The sequence below is a fragment of the Cebidichthys violaceus genome, unplaced genomic scaffold (genome assembly GCF_023349555.1).
Source record: "Cebidichthys violaceus isolate CVI_PGR_0920_01 unplaced genomic scaffold, fCebVio1.0.p SCAF_13, whole genome shotgun sequence".
Lineage (NCBI taxonomy): Eukaryota > Metazoa > Chordata > Actinopteri > Perciformes > Stichaeidae > Cebidichthys > Cebidichthys violaceus.
Genome location: NW_027176296.1, coordinates 3,643,017 through 3,665,024, shown reverse-complemented (window position 1 = coordinate 3,665,024; position 22,008 = coordinate 3,643,017). Strand labels below are relative to the sequence as shown.

Sequence of the window (22,008 nt, the reverse complement as noted above, 5' to 3'; positions counted from 1 at the left end):
TATTCATCAAACTGTCACAGACACTTTCATTACTACTTATAGTTTGTGAATTAAGTATATTCTTTTCAAATATCAGTTTACGTTAATTGACGTGATGCTGTGCAAATTATTTGGTAATTATCATGTTTTCAGTCAACTGATCATTCAAAATCAAGCTTTTAACAAGTTTAATGCATCAGGGTTCTTTTTACAGTCAAAGACATGCCATTAGATTACATCAGGCTGCTTTTGCTTTTCTCAACAGTTTGTTTAGATTTGTTGTTTTTTTTACATTTATTTCATTCATATACTGATTTATTTCAACACCTACAACTGTGAAGTCCTTAAGTTGGCTTACAGGCACTTCTGAACAAACGCACACACTGTCTTTCAGGTGTATGTCTTCGTTAAAACTGTGTATTCTGATGTAACACTCCTCATCTTTGAAGGGTAAGTAATTCTGGTTTTGTGCCCCCGTTGGAGGTCAGAGCTCACATCTGCTACAAAAGAGCATCCCAGGGAGATCAAGGCTGGTATATGCAACCATTTCTACAGAATGTTACATGAAACTGAGTTGTTGGGTTGAGGTAAAACTATGGAGTTAAACATTATATGTTGTTATATGTTTTTATTTGCCTACAAAATAATTCAACATGTTTCACATAAAAGCAAAAGCATTAGAAGTAAGGAGTGCTAAAGTTACTGGGCATTTTATCCTGCCTTATCCCTCATGGATGTGCTGGAACAATTTGTTGACTAGATACTTGATTTAAAAAACAATTACTTTGGGGTTTGGGGCTGTTAGTCATGCAGCATCTTAAGACATTTCAATTCTAACCTAACTAACTTGTTCAATTATCATTGTTGACATTTTACAGTGCACTAATGATCAATAATGATAACAGTCACACCTTATGAGCCACCATCACTGGCAGGCTTGCAGAGGTAAATTAAAGGTAAGGCAAGATCAACAATTTTAACTTTTGTTTTTCATTTGTATTATAAAGAAACCTATTCTTTTATTTGTTATAACATATCACAAACATTTGACCTTAAACTGAATCACAAGAATTCACCCATAATTTATTTTTTTATGTCCTCAAATAAATTCTGCAGATTTTCTTCCAAAAACGATTGACTTTGTATGCTCTGCTCTGTCAAAAATGCTGCATTCATGAATCATGGGAAATACAGTGACCATAAACAATGCTTGCAAATATAAAGGTTTCCATCACTTAACATAATTGTGTGGTTCAAAGTCCTAACTGTTACAATTGGCTGGGTATTTTCATTAAGGTAGGTACTGCAATTTTATTTGCTGTATAAATAAATGTGAAGGAAGATAACTTTATTAGTGGTGGTGTTAGACAAGTTAAAAGCAATTACTTTTCCTGCGTTCATTCTCCGAAACTCTGTGGCCACCAAATATCCCCTGTGGCTGGCTCCCTGTGGCCACCAAGTTTGATCAGGTATCTCTTGAGAATGAGACTGTGTGTCTCAATGACATTATGGTGTCTGGAGAGGAACGGCTGATTTGTGAAGTTGAAATGGGCATTTATGCTTTCTAGTCACCAATCCCTTAACGTTAGATTGTATCTGTTAACAGCCGGTCGTCAGAACAGTCCTGTTTAATTTCCATAATTTATTTCCAATTAATTTTAATTTTATGCAAAAATGATAGACTGCTCTATTTGCACTACGGACTGTGAGAGGACAAATAACTAGTTTTCAAATTGAATAAACAATGACATATTTTCATTATGTTAATGAAGGCATGTTTACATTTGGGCCACCAAAAATGCATTTTGGCCACCAAATTTAGGGGCTTGGTGGCCCAGGCCAGGGCTTAAACATATTAGCATCTATCCCTGACTAAGCAACATATTTGAATGAATATGCATATTGATAAAGTGACCTAAAGTAGTTTAATGTGTGTATACAAAACAATAATAATAATAATAATAATGATGATAGTTTTGAGAGGCATATTTTAGGCACAGAGTGATCAATGTACATCAAAGTGATTAAGTCTATTATATATATAATAATACATTTGACTATAACAAACAACCTTTACATAATAAATCATGTGACACTTGAGTAGCTACGATTTCCGACCGGCCCTTGAAAGCAGCATTTCACCCACTGAAGTCTGCTCTGTGGGTATTCCCATATGACGTGAACGCAGCACAAAACGACAGCAGGCAGAGGTGAAAAGTCTGGATCATGTTTTCATTCCAGCGGAGGCATACTTGAACGGCAAAAAGGACATTGTACATAAATATCAACAGGGCGGTTAGCAGAGCACGTCGAGGTTCTGTCCACAAAGAGAAGACATTGATGTTGTTGTTAGCCAGCCAGCTAGCACAAGCTGAAATCTGTTAGCTAGCTAACGGAGGACCCTGTTAGCTAACCGCCACCATCGTCGCTCCTAGCCAGCTGTGCATCGCCCTGTCCTCCTACGATGGGAAACGCAGCGACTGCCAAGAAAGGCAATGAGCAAGAAAGCGGTGAGTACCTGAGAAGCATCCAGCTAGCCTGTTAGCCATCTCACGTTGGCTGTTATACAGCGTTTGCATATGATAAAGTCAGTGGAGTGCAGCCTTTTAGCAGTTGTTGTCCAGTGGTAGCAGACAGCAACGTTACAGTAATATGGGCTGCAGAGAAGAACCATCTTTGGTAGGGCAGTTTAGGTTTGTTAGCCTAGCTCCCTCGTTATAGTGTCCGTTTGTTTATCCCACTTGGAAACAGTGGCACAGATGATGCACCTAGCCAGTTATTAAAAGTAATAATTCAGCAAATGGCCGTGAGGTCCTCGCCATCCTATCCTAAGGTCTCCCACAGCAGTGAATGCAAAGAGATCCTTGACTAAACGAAATTAAGGATTATATTTTTTTGCTCACACTGTAATGTGTAACTGAAGTTATCAAAGCACAATGTTTAAGTTCCAAAAAAAGCTAATATCAGCTGCCTGGAGCCCGGATAACATCAGCAGAAATGTGTTTCTACTAAAGTTGCAGCACAAGGCCTAGTCACTGCCAACAACAACAACAACAGGTACCTGATAGGAATGAGAGACAAGTGGACCAGATGGCTGCTTGATGTGGTTAAAGCAGGCTAGTGATGGTAATAATGGTGGTGGTGTTTTTGGTGGCTTTGTTTTCAAAATAAGGGCTGCAAAATGACTAGCAACGTTTTTATATCCAACCTCCTCACTTAATGTGTCATGTCAGCTGTCAACAAGTTTACTGTAAATCAAAATGTTATGCCTCGATCGCTGCTTTCTTGCACTGACATCAACGTGTTGTCTTGGTGCTACAACACCAAGGAGAGATAGCTCCTGTCCTTGTCAAATTGCACCTGTTGAATAGCAATTTTTCAATCTGAAGGGCTCCATCAATCACTTGAAAGCAATAGCCAGAGGCCACTGTGTTGTGTTTAGTGTTTGTTTGTCAGTAATGACCAAACTAATCCACTAAACTGTCTGTCTGGAGAGCACTGATCTTGACCTGCTTTCTGATTGGCAGTAGTCCATTCAGTCTCGCAGCCTTGTTATTCAAGGTAACTGTAGTTTCTGCAGGAATGCATTGAAAGTTGTGTACAATAATAGTGTGGCACAAACTGGCAGGTACAGAAACAAACTGTTCACACATTGTTGGTGTCATTTGTATTGTAGGTATTTAATCATTCAGAGGGCCCACACTGCTGTAACTACAAAACAAACAAAAGAGTGTGCAGCATTAGGGTCAGATCGTCAGGGTGACTTTAAGCAAAGGGGAAAGCTCTTTGAAGAACTGCATTGTTAAACTTTACCACCAGAGAGCACGATAACCTGGAGATAACTTCTCTCTAGGTCAGTCAGTGGGTGTTACAGGCCTCCAGTTTCCTTATCAGCACTCTGAATGCACAACAGCTGTGCACTGTTTTTGACATAACCATAAGAGGCTGGCCTTTTTGTGTGCTTTGCTTACTTTATATACCTTTTTGTCAAAACAACATCACCATTTGCATTTCAGATGTGTTTTCCACACCACATAGAGAAAGTAGACATGCAGTTGGCTGCTTGAACTGAAGCAGAGTACTTGAACAGGAAGCTTAATTTTATGTGGTTAACCAAGCATTGCAATGCACTTGGCTGCATACAGGAAGTTTGTGTCAGTCGTTGGTCTTCAGTCGGAAAACGGTTGCTTTGCCTGTGAGTCTTTTCACTCACGCGTCTCAAAATGGCCCAGGGAAAGGACCAATCCTTCGCCAGTCGCCTTTTCCATCGATGTCGTAAGAGTAGCCAAGAGCAGAGAGGACAAGAGAGCGAGGTGCCTCATATATCTGAGTTCACCATCATGTGGGATAAGTTCAGTAAGTGCGATGTGTTGCTTTTACACTTAAAACTTGTCGGCTGCCATCTGCAGCTCTGAGCCAGACGAGTCTCTTCTTGTGTTTTGTAGTTTGTGTGTGTCGGAAAACTGATTTTGATGAAGTTTGACCAAGTGGCGTATTAGTCTAATGTTGGTTTGGTAAAGCTCTAAGTTTGAGTATTTATTCTTTCATGCACGGATCCAGTAAAATAAGCTTTGTAGAACGGGCCATTTGTGGCGCTTCAGTCTCTTGCATCATCTCTGTCCTGTCATTTCTGTGTACTGTTCAAGTATGAAGTGTGATTTATGTGTGCTTTACTCAATGTCTTTTCAATCACTGTTGTATAGTCTATGTGACAGATATTTGTAGTTTAACAATATTTAGTTTTTTGAAAGATTGTTTAAAAAAAAAAAAAAGAAGAAGCTTTCTGCAATACTGGTAAGAAAGAAAGATAAAGTTAGGTCTAAGTATTAAAGACTAACTACTGTGAAGAATCAAACCCATATTGACAGAAATATCCACTTATTGCTTGATTGCTATTGGTTTTAACTACAGTACTGTTTTCATAGTCAATTGAAGAAATTCATTTTTCAAAGTAGACTATTTGAATCAGGTTTATCTTCTGCCAGTTGTCCTCTCCTGTGTCACTTTGTTATGTGTTGCATTTAAACCACTTGAATCAAATGCTCTCGTTTTAAGCACTTCATAAATGTTTCTTCCTCTCTTTCTCTTCTTCACCATTTCCATCCATGTTGGTGAATGTTCCTGCAAACCCTTGGGTGAACTGTAGAGACTTTTGGTATGCTCATTTTTCCATGAGCCGTCCTAAGTCACAGAGAAAAAGTTTAGCTTGTATAATTCTGATTGATAGAGGTTAGTTAGGATAGTCTGTTAACATACAGCTTCCACATAGTCTTCCAATGCCAGGTTTGAGTTTTAAATCAGCAACCGCATACCAAATGCACCACCAACAAGACATTAGATACCTGCCATGACTCTGTGACTTATGACATCTCATGTCTGCTGTGACTTTCACTATGTCTTTCTAATGCCTGCACTGTAGCCTCAGTTCGGTTCTCTGCCCAGTATTACTGCCTCCCTCCTCTACTCCCATCTACTCTTGAAAGAGATGCAGACTAGCTCGTCTTTGAATTGGCCAACTCTGTAAAGTCAACAAGAGCTTTTTTGCATCACTTTATTAATTATAATCTCCTGCTTAGACATGTGTTTTTGAGTGTGTGTGTGTGTGTGTGTGTGTGTGTGTGTGTGTGTGTGTGTGGGGGGGGGGTATTTTTTGCTGTTTTGTATATTCCTGCATCCTCAGTACTTGACATTTGCTTGACCTTTTTAAAATGCATTTGTTTCCCTAAACATGTGAACTGCCTTTGTTTATTTTCCCGAACACGTTAAAGTGCCCCAGTTTATTTTCCTCAACATGCTCAACTAACACTGTGTGAGTACCAACATGCTGATTGTTAAATCACACTTCTGTCTCTGTTTATAGTGAAAGAGTTCTTAGCTAAAGCCAAAGAAGATTTTTTAAGAAAATGGGAGTGTCCACCACAGGTAAGTTGTTTCCTGTGTGTACTTTCAAACTTTACTTTTCTGTTAACTCGCTGGACTTCATAGTTTCATAGCGCTTAGCCACTTCCTGGCTCAGATCTTGTTGACTTCAATCATAGCTGAGTGCATAATTGTACTGCCACTCTAAAGCACATTTATTGTACAAACATCACCCAGCTTATGTTTTTACTCAGGGCTTCATGGAGACAGAATGCCACATAAGAGCTGCACTGACACTAAATTTACTTGCAGAAATAAAGCATTTTAATCATCAGTTTTGCTGTCTTCATTTCCACTGCCAATGTTTCCTCAGAGCACAACTGGCCTGGATGACTTTGATAGGTTCAAGACGCTGGGCACTGGTTCATTCGGACGAGTTATGCTTGTCAAACATAAAGAAACTAATCAGTTCTACGCCATGAAGATCTTGGATAAACAAAAAGTAAGTGTGTGGCTTTAAAAGAAATCACTTTACCCATCTCAAAAGAACTAGTGTCAGGAAGCCGGGTCGTCTGTGAAAAGCAAACTCCTGCACGCTTGACAAATGCTGTAACTACATAAATGCAGTACATCTTGTAAAAGGAAATGGAACTTTTCTCTCATGCACTGTAACCAGTGTTATTGCTGAAAACCTCAGAGGCACTTCACATGAGAGTTTCGATATTTTAATGCTGATGTGAGAGTCGTAGGAGGACGTTAGCGCGTTTCTCATTTAACGGTACACTGAAGAGCAAAAGCTGTCTGACTTTCTGTTTCAGCTGTAATGCTGAAACACTTGTAACCATCGATGTCTGCTCACTTGACTTCTTTTTTGTCTTCACACTTTGTACACTGAACTTTTGTTAGTCTGTCACAGATGTCTTGAATTTAATTCTGTGTTTTTCTTATCCTACTACTATGCTACTTCTAATCATGTACATGTCACATGGCTGCTCACCATTTCCCAAAGCATGCCATGCATTCACAGGTTTGCAAATGTGTTTTTACTGCCTTACAGGTTGCCATTGTTTTCCCTTTAGCTATTTTAGTAGCGTATGCAAATGCACTTGCAGAGGCTTAAAACTTGCTTGATATACAGTAAGTAGTTCATCACAGTAACAGTCATGGCCAGGTGTTATATCATTGTGTGGTAATGCAGTTGAAACTGTGGATTGAGTTAATGTTAGACTTTTTATTCTAAGGACCTAGCAAATTAGGACATTGCTTTCTGTGATGTCCACTTTTTGCTTATTGTTGTCTGACAATGTGGCTTGTGGATGCAATGCCTGTTTAACAGCTAACTTTCAAGTGTTGTATGTCCGAGCTCCCCACCAACTCATCAAGGCACCAGATGAATACAATGGTGGACATTTCAAACTAATAAAAAGAACCAACAGAAAACTGTGTTAACTCTGATGGATTAAGTTTTAAGTGTGCAAGTTGCTTTTCATGCCTTACTGAAATGAACATTAAAAAAAAACTGAAATGCTTTAAAAAGAGATAACTCCTAATTGAGCTTAAAAATGTAAAACATGTTTGTGTTTATTGACTTTTTAATCAGGCATAGCTTTCTCAGAAATCATGGGTCCTTGTGGCTCTGCTTTACATTTAGTTTGGGGAATGATACACCACACATACATACTTAGTTATCAAGAACATGCTGTGCTCAATATAGCCTTAGTGCTTACATTGTGCCTTGTGTTTTTCAGGTGGTGAAGTTGAAGCAGATAGAACACACACTAAATGAGAAGAAGATACTACAGGCCGTCTCTTTCCCCTTCCTCGTCAGATTGGAGTACGCTTTCAAGGTCCATGCTCACGTGTTTTTATATTTTTCACCAAGGAATCCGAATGTGTTCATCTGACACAGTGCTACAGTTGAAATAGTATTAATCTCACTATGACCAGCCAATTTAATGTTTGTAATTAAAAACAACCTCAACAGAGAGAATAACCCCATAATGTCCCATCACTTTTGTGATGTTTTATTTCCCAACTTGAAGACCACTTAACATTTAATATGTGATCAGTTGGTACAGGAGGCCCTGCTTAAAGATGTCTTGCTTTGATTAACAGGACAACTCAAACCTCTATATGGTGATGGAATATGTGCCCGGTGGAGAGATGTTCTCTCACCTCAGACGTATTGGAAGGTTCAGGTATAGTGTACATTTTGAATATATATTATTTATGTTTTTTTATTTTTTTTATTGTAAAATGCTGTATCAGCCACTATTAACTGGACATTTTTCAATTTGCTAACTGTGGTCTGTCACTGTCATGGATGGAATAGCTTGAGACGGGACGTTATTTTCCGGCTATACAATGAATGATTGAGTTTGCTCCTTCACTCAGAAGAGACTCGTCTTCATATATTCCACCAATGTCTGACTGTCCACCCTCCATTCTTTCAGTGAACACCATGCAAGATTTTATGCAGCTCAGATAGTACTCACCTTCGAGTACCTTCACTCCTTAGACCTCATCTACAGAGACCTGAAGCCTGAAAACCTGCTCATAGATCAACATGGTTATATCCAGGTACACAGTCTGTGTGAAGTTGATAATAGAAAAGTAAACTGAAAGCAAAGGTATCAGTCATCAACAAGTTCTGTCTGTAAAGTATTAGTGGTAACTGAGAAGGTAAACAGAAACACATCAGCTAGTAGAAAACAACCAAGAACGAGTAGGTTTTTGAATATAAAAACAGGTGACACAAAAAATAGCAAATTAACACATTTAGTCCAAGGTTTAATCCAAGTTAGATGTTAAAATAACAGATGTAGGCCTCTATTGACTACCATGGTTTGAAATGTAGTACATGTGATCTTTGCCTTTTTACGTCTTTACTTTTCTTATCATGCTCCTATTGTTCTTTCTTCAGGTCACAGACTTTGGCTTTGCCAAAAGAGTTAAAGGCAGGACCTGGACATTGTGTGGAACTCCTGAGTACCTGGCTCCAGAGATCATCCTCAGCAAGGTGAACCCTTTGACCCAATACAGCCCAGTTCTTAATAGGGATAGTAACCCCAATTTTATGACAATAATAATGATAATAATGACTTTATTTTTATAGCATAGCATATTTCAAAACAAAGTTACAAAGTGCTTTACAATAAAGCAATCTTAAATCTAAAAACATGTACAATATATAAAACAGGATAAATAGCTTAAATAGTTACAATCGGAGGGGAAATTTGGTTCGGGACCTTGGTTGATATCGATGTTTGGCCCAGTTTATCTGCTGATGTGAGGGGTTTACTGATCTAGTCTTAGACGTCCAAAACCGTTGCCATAATTTCAAACATGTTTGACATTTATGAGTTAAAATCTGGATGATAACGTCAGCACTTTTTGAGCTGGACTATAATAGCCAATGAGAGAGACAAGCAGGAGCAGTTGACTGTGTTTCCAACTGTAAAAGTTCTAGCCTTTGAGGCTAACGTAAGCTAACATAGGACTGTTGAACGATATTAAAATCTCACTTTCAGTTCCACCTAAGAATAGACAATCCTTGTTGACCTCAGCCATTTCCTCATCCAGCCTCGTTTAGCCTTCTGCTTTTTGTTTTTTTTCTCCCTGCAAAGCATCACTACAGCAAGTTGTAGCGCCACGCCAGTCTCCGTTTTGCTTACATCTGATTCGCTATGAGATCACGTGAGGCGGTGTGTTGCTCCCTCTGGCACAATGATCTTAATTATATCCTGTAGTGTGTGATGCGCCATTATTTTCAAATCGTGTAGGGTGTGCATGTTTGAGGTTAGAGAGAAAAACATCTGTTAAGATTCTCCTTATGTGTGTGATGCTACCCGATTTCAAAATCGTTGAGGATTTTAAACTCCTGTAGTCTGAGCTCGGCTGTAGTACGAGTTAAAAGCCCTGCAACAGTGTTTTGTGTAAGTGGCAGTCTTTGAAAGTTTTGCCTGCTGATATCGCAATAAAGTGTGGAGAAAGAAAGGAATGACCTGATCTTAGTTCAATGCTACAGTACAGGGATCCTAAACATATAGAATGGGACAGACTTTTTGACTCAATTGAGCATGTTTTAACTGACAAGGAGACCAGACTTGAGTCAAAAAGTGTTTGAAACAAGCAAGAATTGAAGCTGGCTGGCCACCAGAGAAGATAAGTGTCGTCTTTGGGTCGAATACATCAGCTAGTCATTGAATGCAAATCTATGCAATCCAATTACTTTGTGTCCTAAAATTGGGGAACTTGTTTATACAGACATCCTATTACTAGACAGTCGCATGATGTAAATATAAAAACCCACAATTTAAAGCTAAGTGCAGAGCAAACACAAGAAAAAAATGTGTCACTGTGTCTTCATGTATATCTGACTGCTCTGTATGGCTCAAGCCTTCATTTCCGGTCGTTATCTGAGGTACTTTTTGCGTGAAGATAACAGATGTTCTTTCTGTTCGTGACTCTTCCAGGGCTACAACAAAGCTGTGGACTGGTGGGCTCTTGGAGTTCTCATCTATGAAATGGCTGCTGGTTACCCTCCCTTTTTTGCTGACCAGCCTATCCAGATCTACGAAAAGATTGTGTCTGGCAAGGTATGCAGAGATAGTTGCATGCAAAGAGTTTAAATATTTTAATGTCATTTATGTGCTTGTCTTTCAATCACAACCATCAACTTGGCATTGTTTCTCCAGTGTTTTTTATTGCTCTTTTGTATGCTGTAGCCAACCATGTGTTAGTTATATTAAATGGGTGAATAACGTGTCTTTGTGTTGATCGTGCTCGGCTCCTGTAGGTACGATTTCCCTCTCACTTTAGCTCCGACCTGAAGGATCTGCTGAGAAACCTGCTCCAGGTAGACCTGACAAAGAGATTTGGCAACCTGAAGAATGGTGTGAATGACATAAAAAATCACAAGTGGTTCTCCCAAACAGACTGGATTGCCATCTATGAGAGAAAGGTGGGTAGTTATTGTGTCATAACATGTTTGTGAACCCGAAAACATGTAATGTTACTATCCATCATTTAGCCCTTTTGTAAATTCAAGACATGAGGTTATCTTGTCATGAGGTGATGGTGAGGTGCGCCCCTTCTTTGTAAATTTGTGTTGGGGTTACAAACACCTTCTCTGTTAGTAGCCATGATGCCACATGTATTTTATGATTAAATTGTAGACCACAAACTAAGTCATTTGTAACAGTGTTGATTTTGAAAGCTATTTTAGACTTAGTCTTAGTTTTAGCCTTGAGACAAAAATGCTTTTTAGTTTTAGTCACATATTGGTTTATTTTTTTCCTTCATAGTTTTAAAACTCATTTAAAACATTTTTGTCCAGTTGTAGTTAACATTTAAGTCAACTTTTAATGTTTTAAAAATTTTGTCTTAGTCCTGTGTCAAATTACCTTTTTTAGTCATCAGATTATATTGAACATTTTGATTTAGTCTAGCCAAACCCAATAATTTGATCATTTAGTCACACTTATTTTATATAGGATTGTTTTTATTGTTATCTGATTAAAAACACAGGTTGAATGATTATGGATGCAGCTTTGTTATGAGGAGCGACCCGTTATGAGAGCCCAACAATCAAAAATATACGTTCATCATATTTTGTCATAGTTTTCGTAAATAAAATTAACACTGATTTGTAAAGAATATCAACCGATGTCAATCTGTAACCAACTGATCAGAGCATTCTGAGTTTCGAGTATTTGGTATATTGGAAAACCGCTGACTTTAATCAAATGATAGGTACTTGTAGGAGAAGCCTCATCATGTATGGCCACTGGGTTATGATCCCCCACTAACTTAAGGTCCAGTACCATCTATCTCCTCAGTTGTTCTCACATGTAAAAAGAGATAGTTGGCATCACACCACTGCACAAAGCTCTCTTTATCATTGAAATAGATTAGGACTAGGAAGGTTAGTATTTTAACAGAACATAATTTACATATATAAACACCAACCATTGTTTGGTATTTATGAATTAATAATCAGAAAACAATTCCTTACTTTCTTCCTCATTCTTAGGTTGAAGCTCCCTTCTTGCCAAAGTGCAGAGGTCCAGGAGACACAAGCAACTTTGACGATTACGAAGAGGAGGACATTCGTGTCTCACAAACAGAGAAGTGTGCAAAAGAGTTTGCTGAGTTCTAGTAAATGGGCAAGAGTCCCATCAGGGCTCACATGTTTTGGAATATTTGCACTCTCCTGAGGGTTTAAGGTGGAACTGAGGCCATCGCGTGCTCAAAACAAATGCCTCGTTCCTTAATTCCACACAGCTGAATGAGGTCCTTCTTGCCATGATCCTGCGTGCAGTTAGCACTATCCTATACACAGGCACATTATGCAGACACCCCTTGTGCTGCAACACAAAAAATACTAGACCACGTTCTCATTTTGTCTTTTTTTTCTTCTGTTTTTTTGTTTGCCGCTCCCTGCTCCTTATTTCAATTCAAATAATTATTTGAAAAGCAACATGAAAACTATTCCCATTTTTAAATGGCACAAAGAGTGAATGATTGTATTAGCTGGTATTGCACATATTGTGATTTAAGCTTCGGGAAAATAGAAGGGATTGTTTTGGTTTGCATTTCCGACATCGAGTCTTGCCAGTTATATGTCGTCTGTTACATGACTGAGTGTGTTTTAGGGTTCAGTTTATTATTCCTCAATCATGAACACTTTAACATTAACCAATAGTCATCATTCTGGTGTCCTTAAGACCTAGAACTGTGTAGTTGTGCATATATATATATATATATATATATATATATATATATATATATATATATATATGAGACTTCCAATTTTCAAACACTTTGTGTTGTTAAAGCATGACCAAATTCCAAACAAAGAAACTGGTGCTTAGTGAAAGAACAGCAACACTGATGGCTTCTTGAAGTTTCTGAGTTTTAGCACCCAGACATTCAGTTCCTGAAGAGCTGAATTAACGGTGACAGGTGTTATTATGGAGCAGAAACTTGTCAGTGCTGTAGTAAGTCAATTGTAGCATTCTTTTATCCATATCTGGTCGCATCTCAGACTGGGTGTGGTATTAAATGAAAGGAATGAGATGATATATTTTTCAGGTACAACTCTTTGTTTCACAAGGAAGGAAAACTAAAGGTGTTCACTCCACACAACGGGGTCGTCTGTTTTTTGGTACGTCCAATACATGAAGTGTATTGCCATAATTGCTGAAAGATCAGTTTGTTCGATTTTCTTAAGAGTATGTTGCTGTGGATGTGAAGCAGTGTTGGTCACATGGACATATTTTGTCCTTTCTGGGTTTCTTTTCTGATTTTCTCTGTAAATTGTGCTTACACAGCGCTCTGAGAAGACACTGTGCAACTGCCATATTATTTTCAATTTTACTTTTGCATGTTTGTACAGCAGTGTCACAACAAGCTAATAGTGCCCTGAAAATGTTCCCATATTTTTTTGTTGTTGTTGTGTTTTGTTACCTTTTTAAATTGTTTTATTGCCTGGGATGTTGATGCATTAGATCTTAGATTTTATCTGAGTGACTTATTCCTCTGAATGATCCCATGGAAGCAAAACTAAACAATTAACCATGAAATAATAACAGAAAACTGAAATATCATAACCGAAAAAGTATTCATCTTGGTCACCACTTGGTTGAAACATACTTACCTCAACTATAGCTTGTAGTCTCTTTGCATAATTTTTAACCAATTTGTACACTGTGATGAAGCAATATTTGCTCACTCTTCCTTCCTTTGAGTCAGGTCAGTTAGAGAACGTCAGCAGACAAACATGTTTTTGTCTTGTTGCAGATTTTCAAAGTGAATAAGGTCAAAAGAGTCTGACTTTTGAGGAACATTTTCATTGTAAATCTCTCCTGTTAAGTTATTGTCTACACATATTTAATACATATTTTCTCCCCTCGAGAGAAATATAGGTTTTATGAGAGATTTTTCTATACAGAGCACCACTCATTTCCCCTGAATTCGGACACATCGCCTGCTCTTTGCTGCTGAAATGTAGTCCCTGCCTCTGGCGTGACTGGTTGACATGTGTATTTAACAGGTGATTATAGAATCTGTTTGTCAAAGGTTCAATACCTACAAGGCCACGGTGTCCACTTGTTGAACTTCCAGAAGTCAGAAAAGGTCCGATTGCTTCTGCTTCTGTGATCTTTTGATTTTCTAGAGGGAAGTTCGTCCCTGCCGTCCACAGGGCGATCAGAGTTTGAAGTCATTTCTGCAGGCCGGACACTCAGGGTTGTGGGGAAATCAAAGTTTTCCATTTCACATCTTGTTGGAAACAATAATGCATTGTTGACAGTCTTTAAATTTAACAAGTCTTCTGAAGTTTAGATCATTATTTGACATGGTGCTCAAGTGTCTGATGATGAGGAAAAATGCAATTTAATCAAGTCCAACAATCTTAGACAACCAAATGTGAAAAAGGTTTGGTGACTGAATGCTTTTTTTAAGATACTGATGTGCTGTATATTGATATTGGCTATGCCTGAATTCATAATTTTCATAAATTGATGTGACACTTGATTTAGCCCCAGTTTCATTTCAAAAGGCGCAACTGTTTCGTATGATATTTTTTATTTATAATAGGGATATCTAATAAAATTACATTTTAATTGTTTTGACTTGCATAGTTCTCAGTATAGATAAGGAGACTCCCACAGTTTTATTCACAAAAGTGTAATTTACAGTGAATATATTGGGTTATTTATTTGTACCACTTTTTCATTTGCCCTTATTAAAAATAAACCATTTATAGAAATTAAAATATTTTCAACAGTTAATACACATTGATGCCTCTCATGCCAATTTTAAATTGTAGCCTTTTAGGTTAACTTTTCTTGTTTTTCTGAACCTTTTTGTTGTATTTCATTACTTTTTTGTAAAGGGGATCCAATATTATTTTCCCAGTATGAAGGGTGAACAGAATGTAATTGCAGAATCAATGACATTTTTATTTGGACAAACTTTGAAAACTACACCTGGGAATTCAGCATGTTTCAATCCAAACTGCCTGTGTGTAAATCATCCCATAAAAATGTGTAGGAAATCCACAGCTCTTCTTATGTGTTATTTATCCCTCATGTGTGTAATAATGTTTGTCATATTTGATGTAAATGATGGCACTTAACACTCCTGACTGAAGGAAATCAGTTTATGAGTTCTTCGTAGCTAGTCACACATGCCAGTATGGGATCAATAATCTGAAATGTGTCTGTATTTAGTTTGTGGGATATTTTTCACTTCATTTAGACGGCTGACACATTTTTCCCACCCATATTTACTTGTGTTTGCAAGGGGAATATACTTTGCTGTAGCAGATTTTATGTAACAAAGGATATGTCACTATAATAAATTCTTTTTATTATAACAAAAATTGTCGGTATTCAATGCAATGAGAAATATTGTATGTGTAGTAATTGCAGTGTTGTACTTTAGCAGGTGCTGGACCATGCTGAACTACGGATGCTGGCGTTAAAACTGTAAAAGAAAAGAACTCCACTTCCCATGATTCTCTGCTGTCATGTGGGCGAAGGAAGCTAAACCGATGAAGAGGGCTAGTTGCCTTTACTTGATTAAATCTTGATTCTATCAAATGAATACCGCCGTTCAATTATTAGTAAAATATCTCAGTGATTAGAAAACTTTTTTCTTATCCAACGAACGTGTGTAGCTTGGACGCACTGTTGTTGTCAAGCAGGAATCACCTAAAATAAGGTAACGTTAACTGGTAACGTTAAATTCTGTATTAGCAGACCCAGCTAACTATCACTGTTAGCTTAATACCAAATACGAAGAGGCAGCGATTAAATATCAGCTATCGCCATTTAGCATAACGTTATTTCATTAGTGTGCTGTGCTGTAGTGCTCCTTTTCACTTTATTTATGTAACGTTACGTGTCAGTTAAGGCAATTTCTTGTTGTATATAACGTTATTCTACTATTTTTAAATCCAGCTAACAACGTGAGTGCATCCCTCCTGTCAGTTATTGATACAATGCCAGCGTTAGCTTTGTTCTGGTCTTTAGCTATGTTGTGGCTCTACATTTTCTTTTCACTGTTTGAACACCTGTACTTATTTAATGTCATTGCAGTGGGGACACCCAGTGAATGCCCAAGACTGCGAAGAAAGAGAAACAATGATGGTGTTTGAGCTGCCGACCGACTGAGCTCTCCGAGAGAAGACATCTGATGAAAAATTACTGCAACGTTACAGATTGTAAGAGACTCGTTTAGCCTGTTTATGGCTACGATCAGTGCTTTAACTTCAATCTGCGTTGGCTCAATGTAAGCACAAGCTTTCCTTGGTCACCAGCAGTTTATCCAAAGCATAGTTTCTGTTTTAAAGAAACCTCAGTTCCTGTTGTTGAGAAGCTTTTAGTCCAAGATGAATTGCTTTAAACATGTGTCCAATGCAGCAGTAACCCCTCAGACCCTTTGGTAGCTTCATCGTGGACTGTTTAAACTCACATCTCAAAATCCAAAATAGTGTATGTCTTTTTTAATGATACTAAACATGCCAGTCTGAAATACAGGTAAATGTGTGTGAAATTTTAACATTTGAATTACATTATAGTTGTTGAAGATTTTACTCAAACTGCTGGAGCAAGCAACTTCTGCATACACAGTGTACAGTATTTCTCTCTTATGTAAAACCCGTGGGAAAAAAAAGTTATTTTAGGTTAGTTATGTGGGGAAATTGTGTTTCACATTGCTACATGTTGTATTGCCTGTTTTGTAGCTAACAATTATTTAATGTAACAATAATTTATTGTAATTTGATTTGAATATTTTACTCTCAAACTGTGTCATACTGTCTATTAACAATTGTAACAAGCAATAGCAGTTCACAGTTGAGTTTAAGTAGCTTTTTCTGTAGCTTTGAACAGTTTACAACTTGTTAAAAGTTCCAGAAAAAGCTAATAAGGTGAAGAGCATTTTAGAAAAACCAAATGTCATGTGTACTTTAAAAGCTGTGGAGAAAATACTTTTAACGCTATTGAAAGTAACTTTTGTGGTGAATATTAAACATTGATTTGAAGTTGCTGCATGTTGTAATGACGGTTTGTTCGATGATTATTATTGTATTCATTTATTCTCCTTTTTTTCTTACAGCTGGCATGGAAGACAAGGCAAATGGCTCTGTTGACACCAAAAGGTATTACATCCAATTAGTGTCAGACATTGTTTATTAAAAGATTTGAAAGAACGTGTTAAACATGCTGAGTGTGCATGCACATTAAGATGAATGCATTCACTGTGACTCCACAGCCCAGTGGAGAACGGCCAGCTGCCGGACCCCGCCAACTGGGGGGTCGCCGATGTCGTCAATTACTTCAAAGCAACAGGGTTTGAGGAGCAAGCCACTGCTTTTCAGGATCAGGTTGGTGTTCTCCTCCTGCTCGTGATGAAAATAAACTTAAGATGTCAGTCTGATACGTCTCTCTCTGCCTGACAGGAAATCGATGGCAAGTCCCTGTTGCTAATGACGCGCAACGACGTCCTGACGGGACTGTCGATAAAACTCGGCCCTGCGCTGAAAATCTACGAGTATCATGTGAAGCCGCTGCAAACTCAACACCTCAAGAGCAACGCCTCATAGCGCCGCAGGCCATCCCAGCACCCGCCTCAGTGACAATCATCGTGTCAGGAGACCCCAGGTTAGCTGCCACTTCACAAAGACTCCTCTGGCCACAGTGGCACCTTAACACAATGTGAATGCTGTATGTGTTTATAAGCGTGGACTCCAAAAATGGGTTGCACATGGAGCACCCTCAACTGTTTACCCTTTCATCCATTCTTATTTTTGCTGCTTGAGATACTCTATGTATTTTATTTTGTGTGTATTTTTATTTGAAAGACGGTAACTTTGGGCAAATACTGTGCAGGAAGGATTTTTGTGAGTGTGTGTACATACATGTGTTTGCGCGTGTGTGTGCAAAGTGAATTAACCCATGCTGGTTTAAAAAAAATAAAGTATTTGTTTATAAGATGATATTTAGTTGAAAACTGTATATGTTGTTGTACCTGAAGACTTTGATACAATCAGGAAATGATTCTGGTCCATCCCGTTTTTCCCTGAAATCTGTTTTATGCTCTAAACTGTGCAGCTCCATGAAACGTCCTTAGCATGTAACACTGAAGCATTTTGTTTTCCCAGAAACAAGAAGCCAAACGAACGCCTCTTTGGTCCTGCACACCTACATTATCTAGGCGTGAGGCCTAGTGTATATATTCCTATGTTCCTACCTGTGGTGCTTTCAGAATTGTTGCAAAGACAACTGTATTGAAGTGTGTATGACCAATGTATATGTGCAACATAACACTGGAGTTTGAATATCTGAATCAAAGATTTGCAATAAATGGTGCTCTTTTCTCACAAAAGAACAATATTAGTTTATTTAATTTATTTGCTTACATCAAAAGCTTATCATATTTAGGAAATCTTGAGTTGTAGTCGTATTTATGACCAAGAAAAAATATTTCAAAGGTAATTTTTGTTCTCACAACTTCATTCACATGATATTAGATTGACTCTCATATGAATTGGTTTATTCAACTTGATATGTAGGCCACATGAGCAGCATTTCCTGGATGTGTAGGTGCCTTCACAGCTTGGCTCGCTGTTTCCTGCGCACTGTGCCTGTGATGTTGCCTGAAGGGTTATCCAAGGCAAGAAGAACCTTTCAGGGGGAAATTACATGTCAGTAATCAAACAATGTTGACTAAACATAAAAGATCAGTTGTAATAACAGAACTTACTTCATCTTTGTTGGTGAGGCCCATTTTTGTCATGTCTATGGTGATGTAATGCTGGTTGGGCATGACCATCTCGATTTCATCAACCTAAAAGACAGAATACTTGAAGACATGTGGCTGGCAACTTGGTCTGTACACGTACTGTTGAATTTGAGCTTTATTTTCTTGCTGCGACTACAACAGATTTTACCTGGAGGTTTGATAAGTGTGGACTTACCTCAGGAACTCTATCCAGGACCAGAACCTCTGTTTCATAAAGGGTCTTCTGCACAGAGGGTGAGAACTCTCCACAATCGTACGGTCCAGCAAACTTCTCAATAATCGTTTCCTTCACACACTTCCTGTGAGGACGGTGATGCAATGATCGTTAGATGAAGAAGGCATGTCATTTCACTTTTAGGATTTTTCAAATTTTTTTAGGATTTAATTACCATGCAGCATCAAAGTCGACATCCTGAGACTTGTTATAACGCCACCTAGAATACACAGAGGTGCAGAAACACCTGTCCTTGGCCTCTTGCAGAGTAGTGAAGCGGTCTCGGTGGAAACCCTCAAAACCGGACTGGGTGGTTTTCAGCACTGTCATGTTTTTCACCCCACTGTGAACCACCGGGATGCCTGGAGCACAGCGTAAACTGATATCGGAAACATTTTCACAGTAGCACAAAATGGACACCAGACCAGATCTCAGATCAGGTATGTGCTTTTCTTAAATTATGTCTCAACACCTAGTTAAAGTACAATCATGGTTTCTACAGAAGAAAAGTTTTTAACACCTCAAAAAAAAAAAAGTAAAAGCAAATACATTTTTAACTACACTGATGTTTGTGCTAACCATTGAGATTCTGTTCAGCATCACAGAAGCGACAAGCTTCTGGGCTGTAGATGAACGCATGAACGTGCTCCACCCCATTCTGAGAAAACAAATGACAATGACAAACAGAAAGGGTGAAAATCATGCTTAAATGTATTCATGGTGTTGCTTAAATAGCTTTTTGAAGGTAACACGTGGCAGATGTTTTGACATGTCAGGAAAAGCATGTGTGTATTATTTGTTCCAATTGTGCTTTTCCCATTTTGACAAGAAAAATATCTGCAGACTCTTGTATGAAGGACTGATCACTGAACCCTGTGTTTTACCTTCTCCAACCGTCTCCATGGGGCCTCCTCTATGTGAACGTTGACCCTCAGCACATGGTTGAAAGAGGTCAGGAAATGCAGACAGATATCCAGAGAAAACTGCTCGATGGTCTTTACCTGAACAGATGAGCATAGCAGAGTGACAGACTGTAAGTAAAACTATAAAAAAAAATTGCTCATAAAATAATGGGAACATAAAGAAAGTGCCGAAGAAAACAAAGTCCTAACTAGACAAAAACATTTCAACAGGATTTTATTTGATCACTGTGTGTTTGTGCTGCAGGTTGCCAGGGGTCCCTTAGTGTCAATATAGTGAGGTGAAAGAATGACCACAGTAGGAGTCTCCCAGTTTAACAAAGGTTAACAAATTGAAATTCAAAATGTTCATGAAATTAATTTAGTATATAGAAATTAACCTTTGAAAGGTGCAATAAGGGAATGTCCAAGTTCTGTATGTTTTACATGAATGCTGTTTAATCTACTTTCACCATAGACCTCTATGTGGCTGCATCTAGTTGTTAAAAGCTGAAAGACAATGAACTTTCTTCACCCGAATATAAAAAAGACAATATGCCAATCTTAGGCCCTGTGAAACAAAGAGTGTGCCTCAATTATTTCCAACTTAATTTCAATAACTCCTCAATTATACAATGTTCAACTTAGCATGATACTACTTGACTACTGTAATATCCTTCTCACTAGTTTAAATGCTCCAGCTTGTTCAAAACACTGCCGCACTCATTCTGAATGGCTCTGAACATTTGACTATATAACTACAGTTGTGTTCGTTCTACACTGGATTCCAATCTACTGTAATAGTCCTAAATGTTCCTTAGTGAAGGTACCCTGCTAAGATATTTTACCTTCTCTTGTCTGAGAACTTAGACTTGGCCAGTAAAGCCTATTGAGATATTGTGTATATAAAATTCCAAATCCTCAATCATGGGTTTAATCTAACCCTCTTCCTAACTCTTTTGCATTACATCCTGAATCAAGTTCCTTTTGAATAAATTTGCAACAAAATCCTGACAGAAAAATATGTTCATAACAACACAGTCTCATACGATTCCTTAAAACGTGATCACTTGCAGATTCGACAGTCATGTCTTTAACACAGTTACCCTTTTGGTCCAAACTGCCCTCCATTACTTTCTGTAGATAGACATTGTTGTCAATGGATTGATAAAAGTGTTGTGATCAGTAGAAAGTAGACGTGTGTAGTGTAGAGAGGCTGGCTACCCCCTTGATCTTGGCCAGGGCATGGACGGTGTTCTTGATGGTGTCGGTGGGGATGATGTCTGAGTTGTCTCCAGTTATATAATCCTTGCGTGATTTGAGTGTGAGCTCCACGTCGGTTTTCAGCTCGATGATGTAGTGGTGGCTGCCCTCTCTCCTGATGACCAGCACCTTCACTGTGTTCTTGCCGTAGCCTGTTCGCACAAACTCCACCTTCTGCGCACACAAAGGAACGCATTACTGACATGTTGCACTTCAGCAGTTTCCAGTGATGTAAACGGGTGTTTTGTGCCATAAGTGTTTTTTTTACTGGTATTTTAAACTTTACGTTGACTTAATTTGATGTATGTATTGCATTGTCGTTTTCTCCTTTCCTTTAAAGTTTGGTCTTTGGTCAGCTTGCAGTCTGTGTCACCTGTGTGCATGAGACCTTGGATATTTGTTCTGCACTTTCACTCATTTATCTGTTGCCTTTAACAGATACATCTAATGTGTTTAACTTCAACAGTTTGCTGATTTTTCTACGAGTACTAACATTAATCTCAGATAAGTTTGTAAAATATATTTAAAAAAAGCTGTAGATGTACATCTGTCATTTGCATGAATGAGCAGGAAAAAACAGGAAATATCCAAATTTACTATGTTAGATTTATTTAGAGGAACTGTGATGAATATGAAATTGGAAATCATAAAATCAATCATTCTGCATTGACAGAAACATTTTACTTTTTGACAATAATTAATGATTTAGACATGGTTATTTATTTTTATGAAACAACACTGGTTTGTTCGGTTGGCCCTGTGGTCGTTGACCCCCAAGAATGAGAAACTCCATTGCCGAATTATTTAAGGAAATTGGGTAAATTAAAGAAAACTATTCGTTACGTATTACATAATGATTAGTTACCTGATCTGAAGCCGCTTCCATGGTATCTTCCTTTCCTTTACCTCCTGTCTATCTGTCTTCAGTTCCTCCAGCACATGGTGTCTCTCCCAATGGAGGAGGATTTTGTAGAGAGGGTG

The 22,008-nt window shown here is 38.2% G+C and overlaps 3 protein-coding genes across 4 annotated transcripts; 2 read left to right on the top strand and 1 right to left on the bottom strand.

The window, feature by feature from the left end:
• Window positions 1-2,154: 2,154 nt before the first annotated feature.
• Window positions 2,155-14,376, top strand: prkacba (protein kinase, cAMP-dependent, catalytic, beta a). 2 transcript variants are annotated; one of them, XM_068707434.1, is made up of 10 exons: window positions 2,155-2,489; window positions 5,840-5,901; window positions 6,212-6,340; window positions 7,587-7,685; window positions 7,954-8,036; window positions 8,292-8,418; window positions 8,762-8,857; window positions 10,314-10,436; window positions 10,637-10,801; window positions 11,873-14,376. In XM_068707434.1, exons 1-10 carry the CDS (start codon window positions 2,444-2,446, stop codon window positions 11,996-11,998), a joined length of 1,056 nt encoding a protein of 351 aa, XP_068563535.1. In that variant the 5' UTR covers window positions 2,155-2,443; the 3' UTR covers window positions 11,999-14,376. The 2 variants fall into 2 exon arrangements, with proteins under 2 accessions (XP_068563535.1, XP_068563534.1); XM_068707433.1 differs by lacking the exon at window positions 2,155-2,489 and adding an exon at window positions 4,055-4,335.
• A 1,008-nt stretch (window positions 14,377-15,384) lies between these two features.
• Window positions 15,385-18,220, top strand: samd13 (sterile alpha motif domain containing 13). The gene is made up of 5 exons (XM_068707429.1): window positions 15,385-15,567; window positions 15,945-16,069; window positions 16,966-17,008; window positions 17,122-17,233; window positions 17,309-18,220. The coding sequence occupies exons 2-5, from the start codon at window positions 16,042-16,044 to the stop codon at window positions 17,450-17,452; spliced, it is 327 nt and encodes a 108-aa protein (XP_068563530.1). The 5' UTR covers window positions 15,385-15,567; window positions 15,945-16,041; the 3' UTR covers window positions 17,453-18,220.
• Window positions 18,221-18,289: 69 nt separating this feature from the next.
• Window positions 18,290-21,998, bottom strand: uox (urate oxidase). Its single transcript, XM_068707428.1, has 8 exons — window positions 21,893-21,998; window positions 20,989-21,201; window positions 19,750-19,866; window positions 19,445-19,523; window positions 19,041-19,227; window positions 18,827-18,950; window positions 18,613-18,696; window positions 18,290-18,533 (listed from the first exon to the last, which is right to left on the bottom strand). The coding sequence occupies exons 1-8, from the start codon at window positions 21,911-21,913 to the stop codon at window positions 18,459-18,461; spliced, it is 900 nt and encodes a 299-aa protein (XP_068563529.1). The 5' UTR covers window positions 21,914-21,998; the 3' UTR covers window positions 18,290-18,458.
• Window positions 21,999-22,008: the final 10 nt, after the last annotated feature.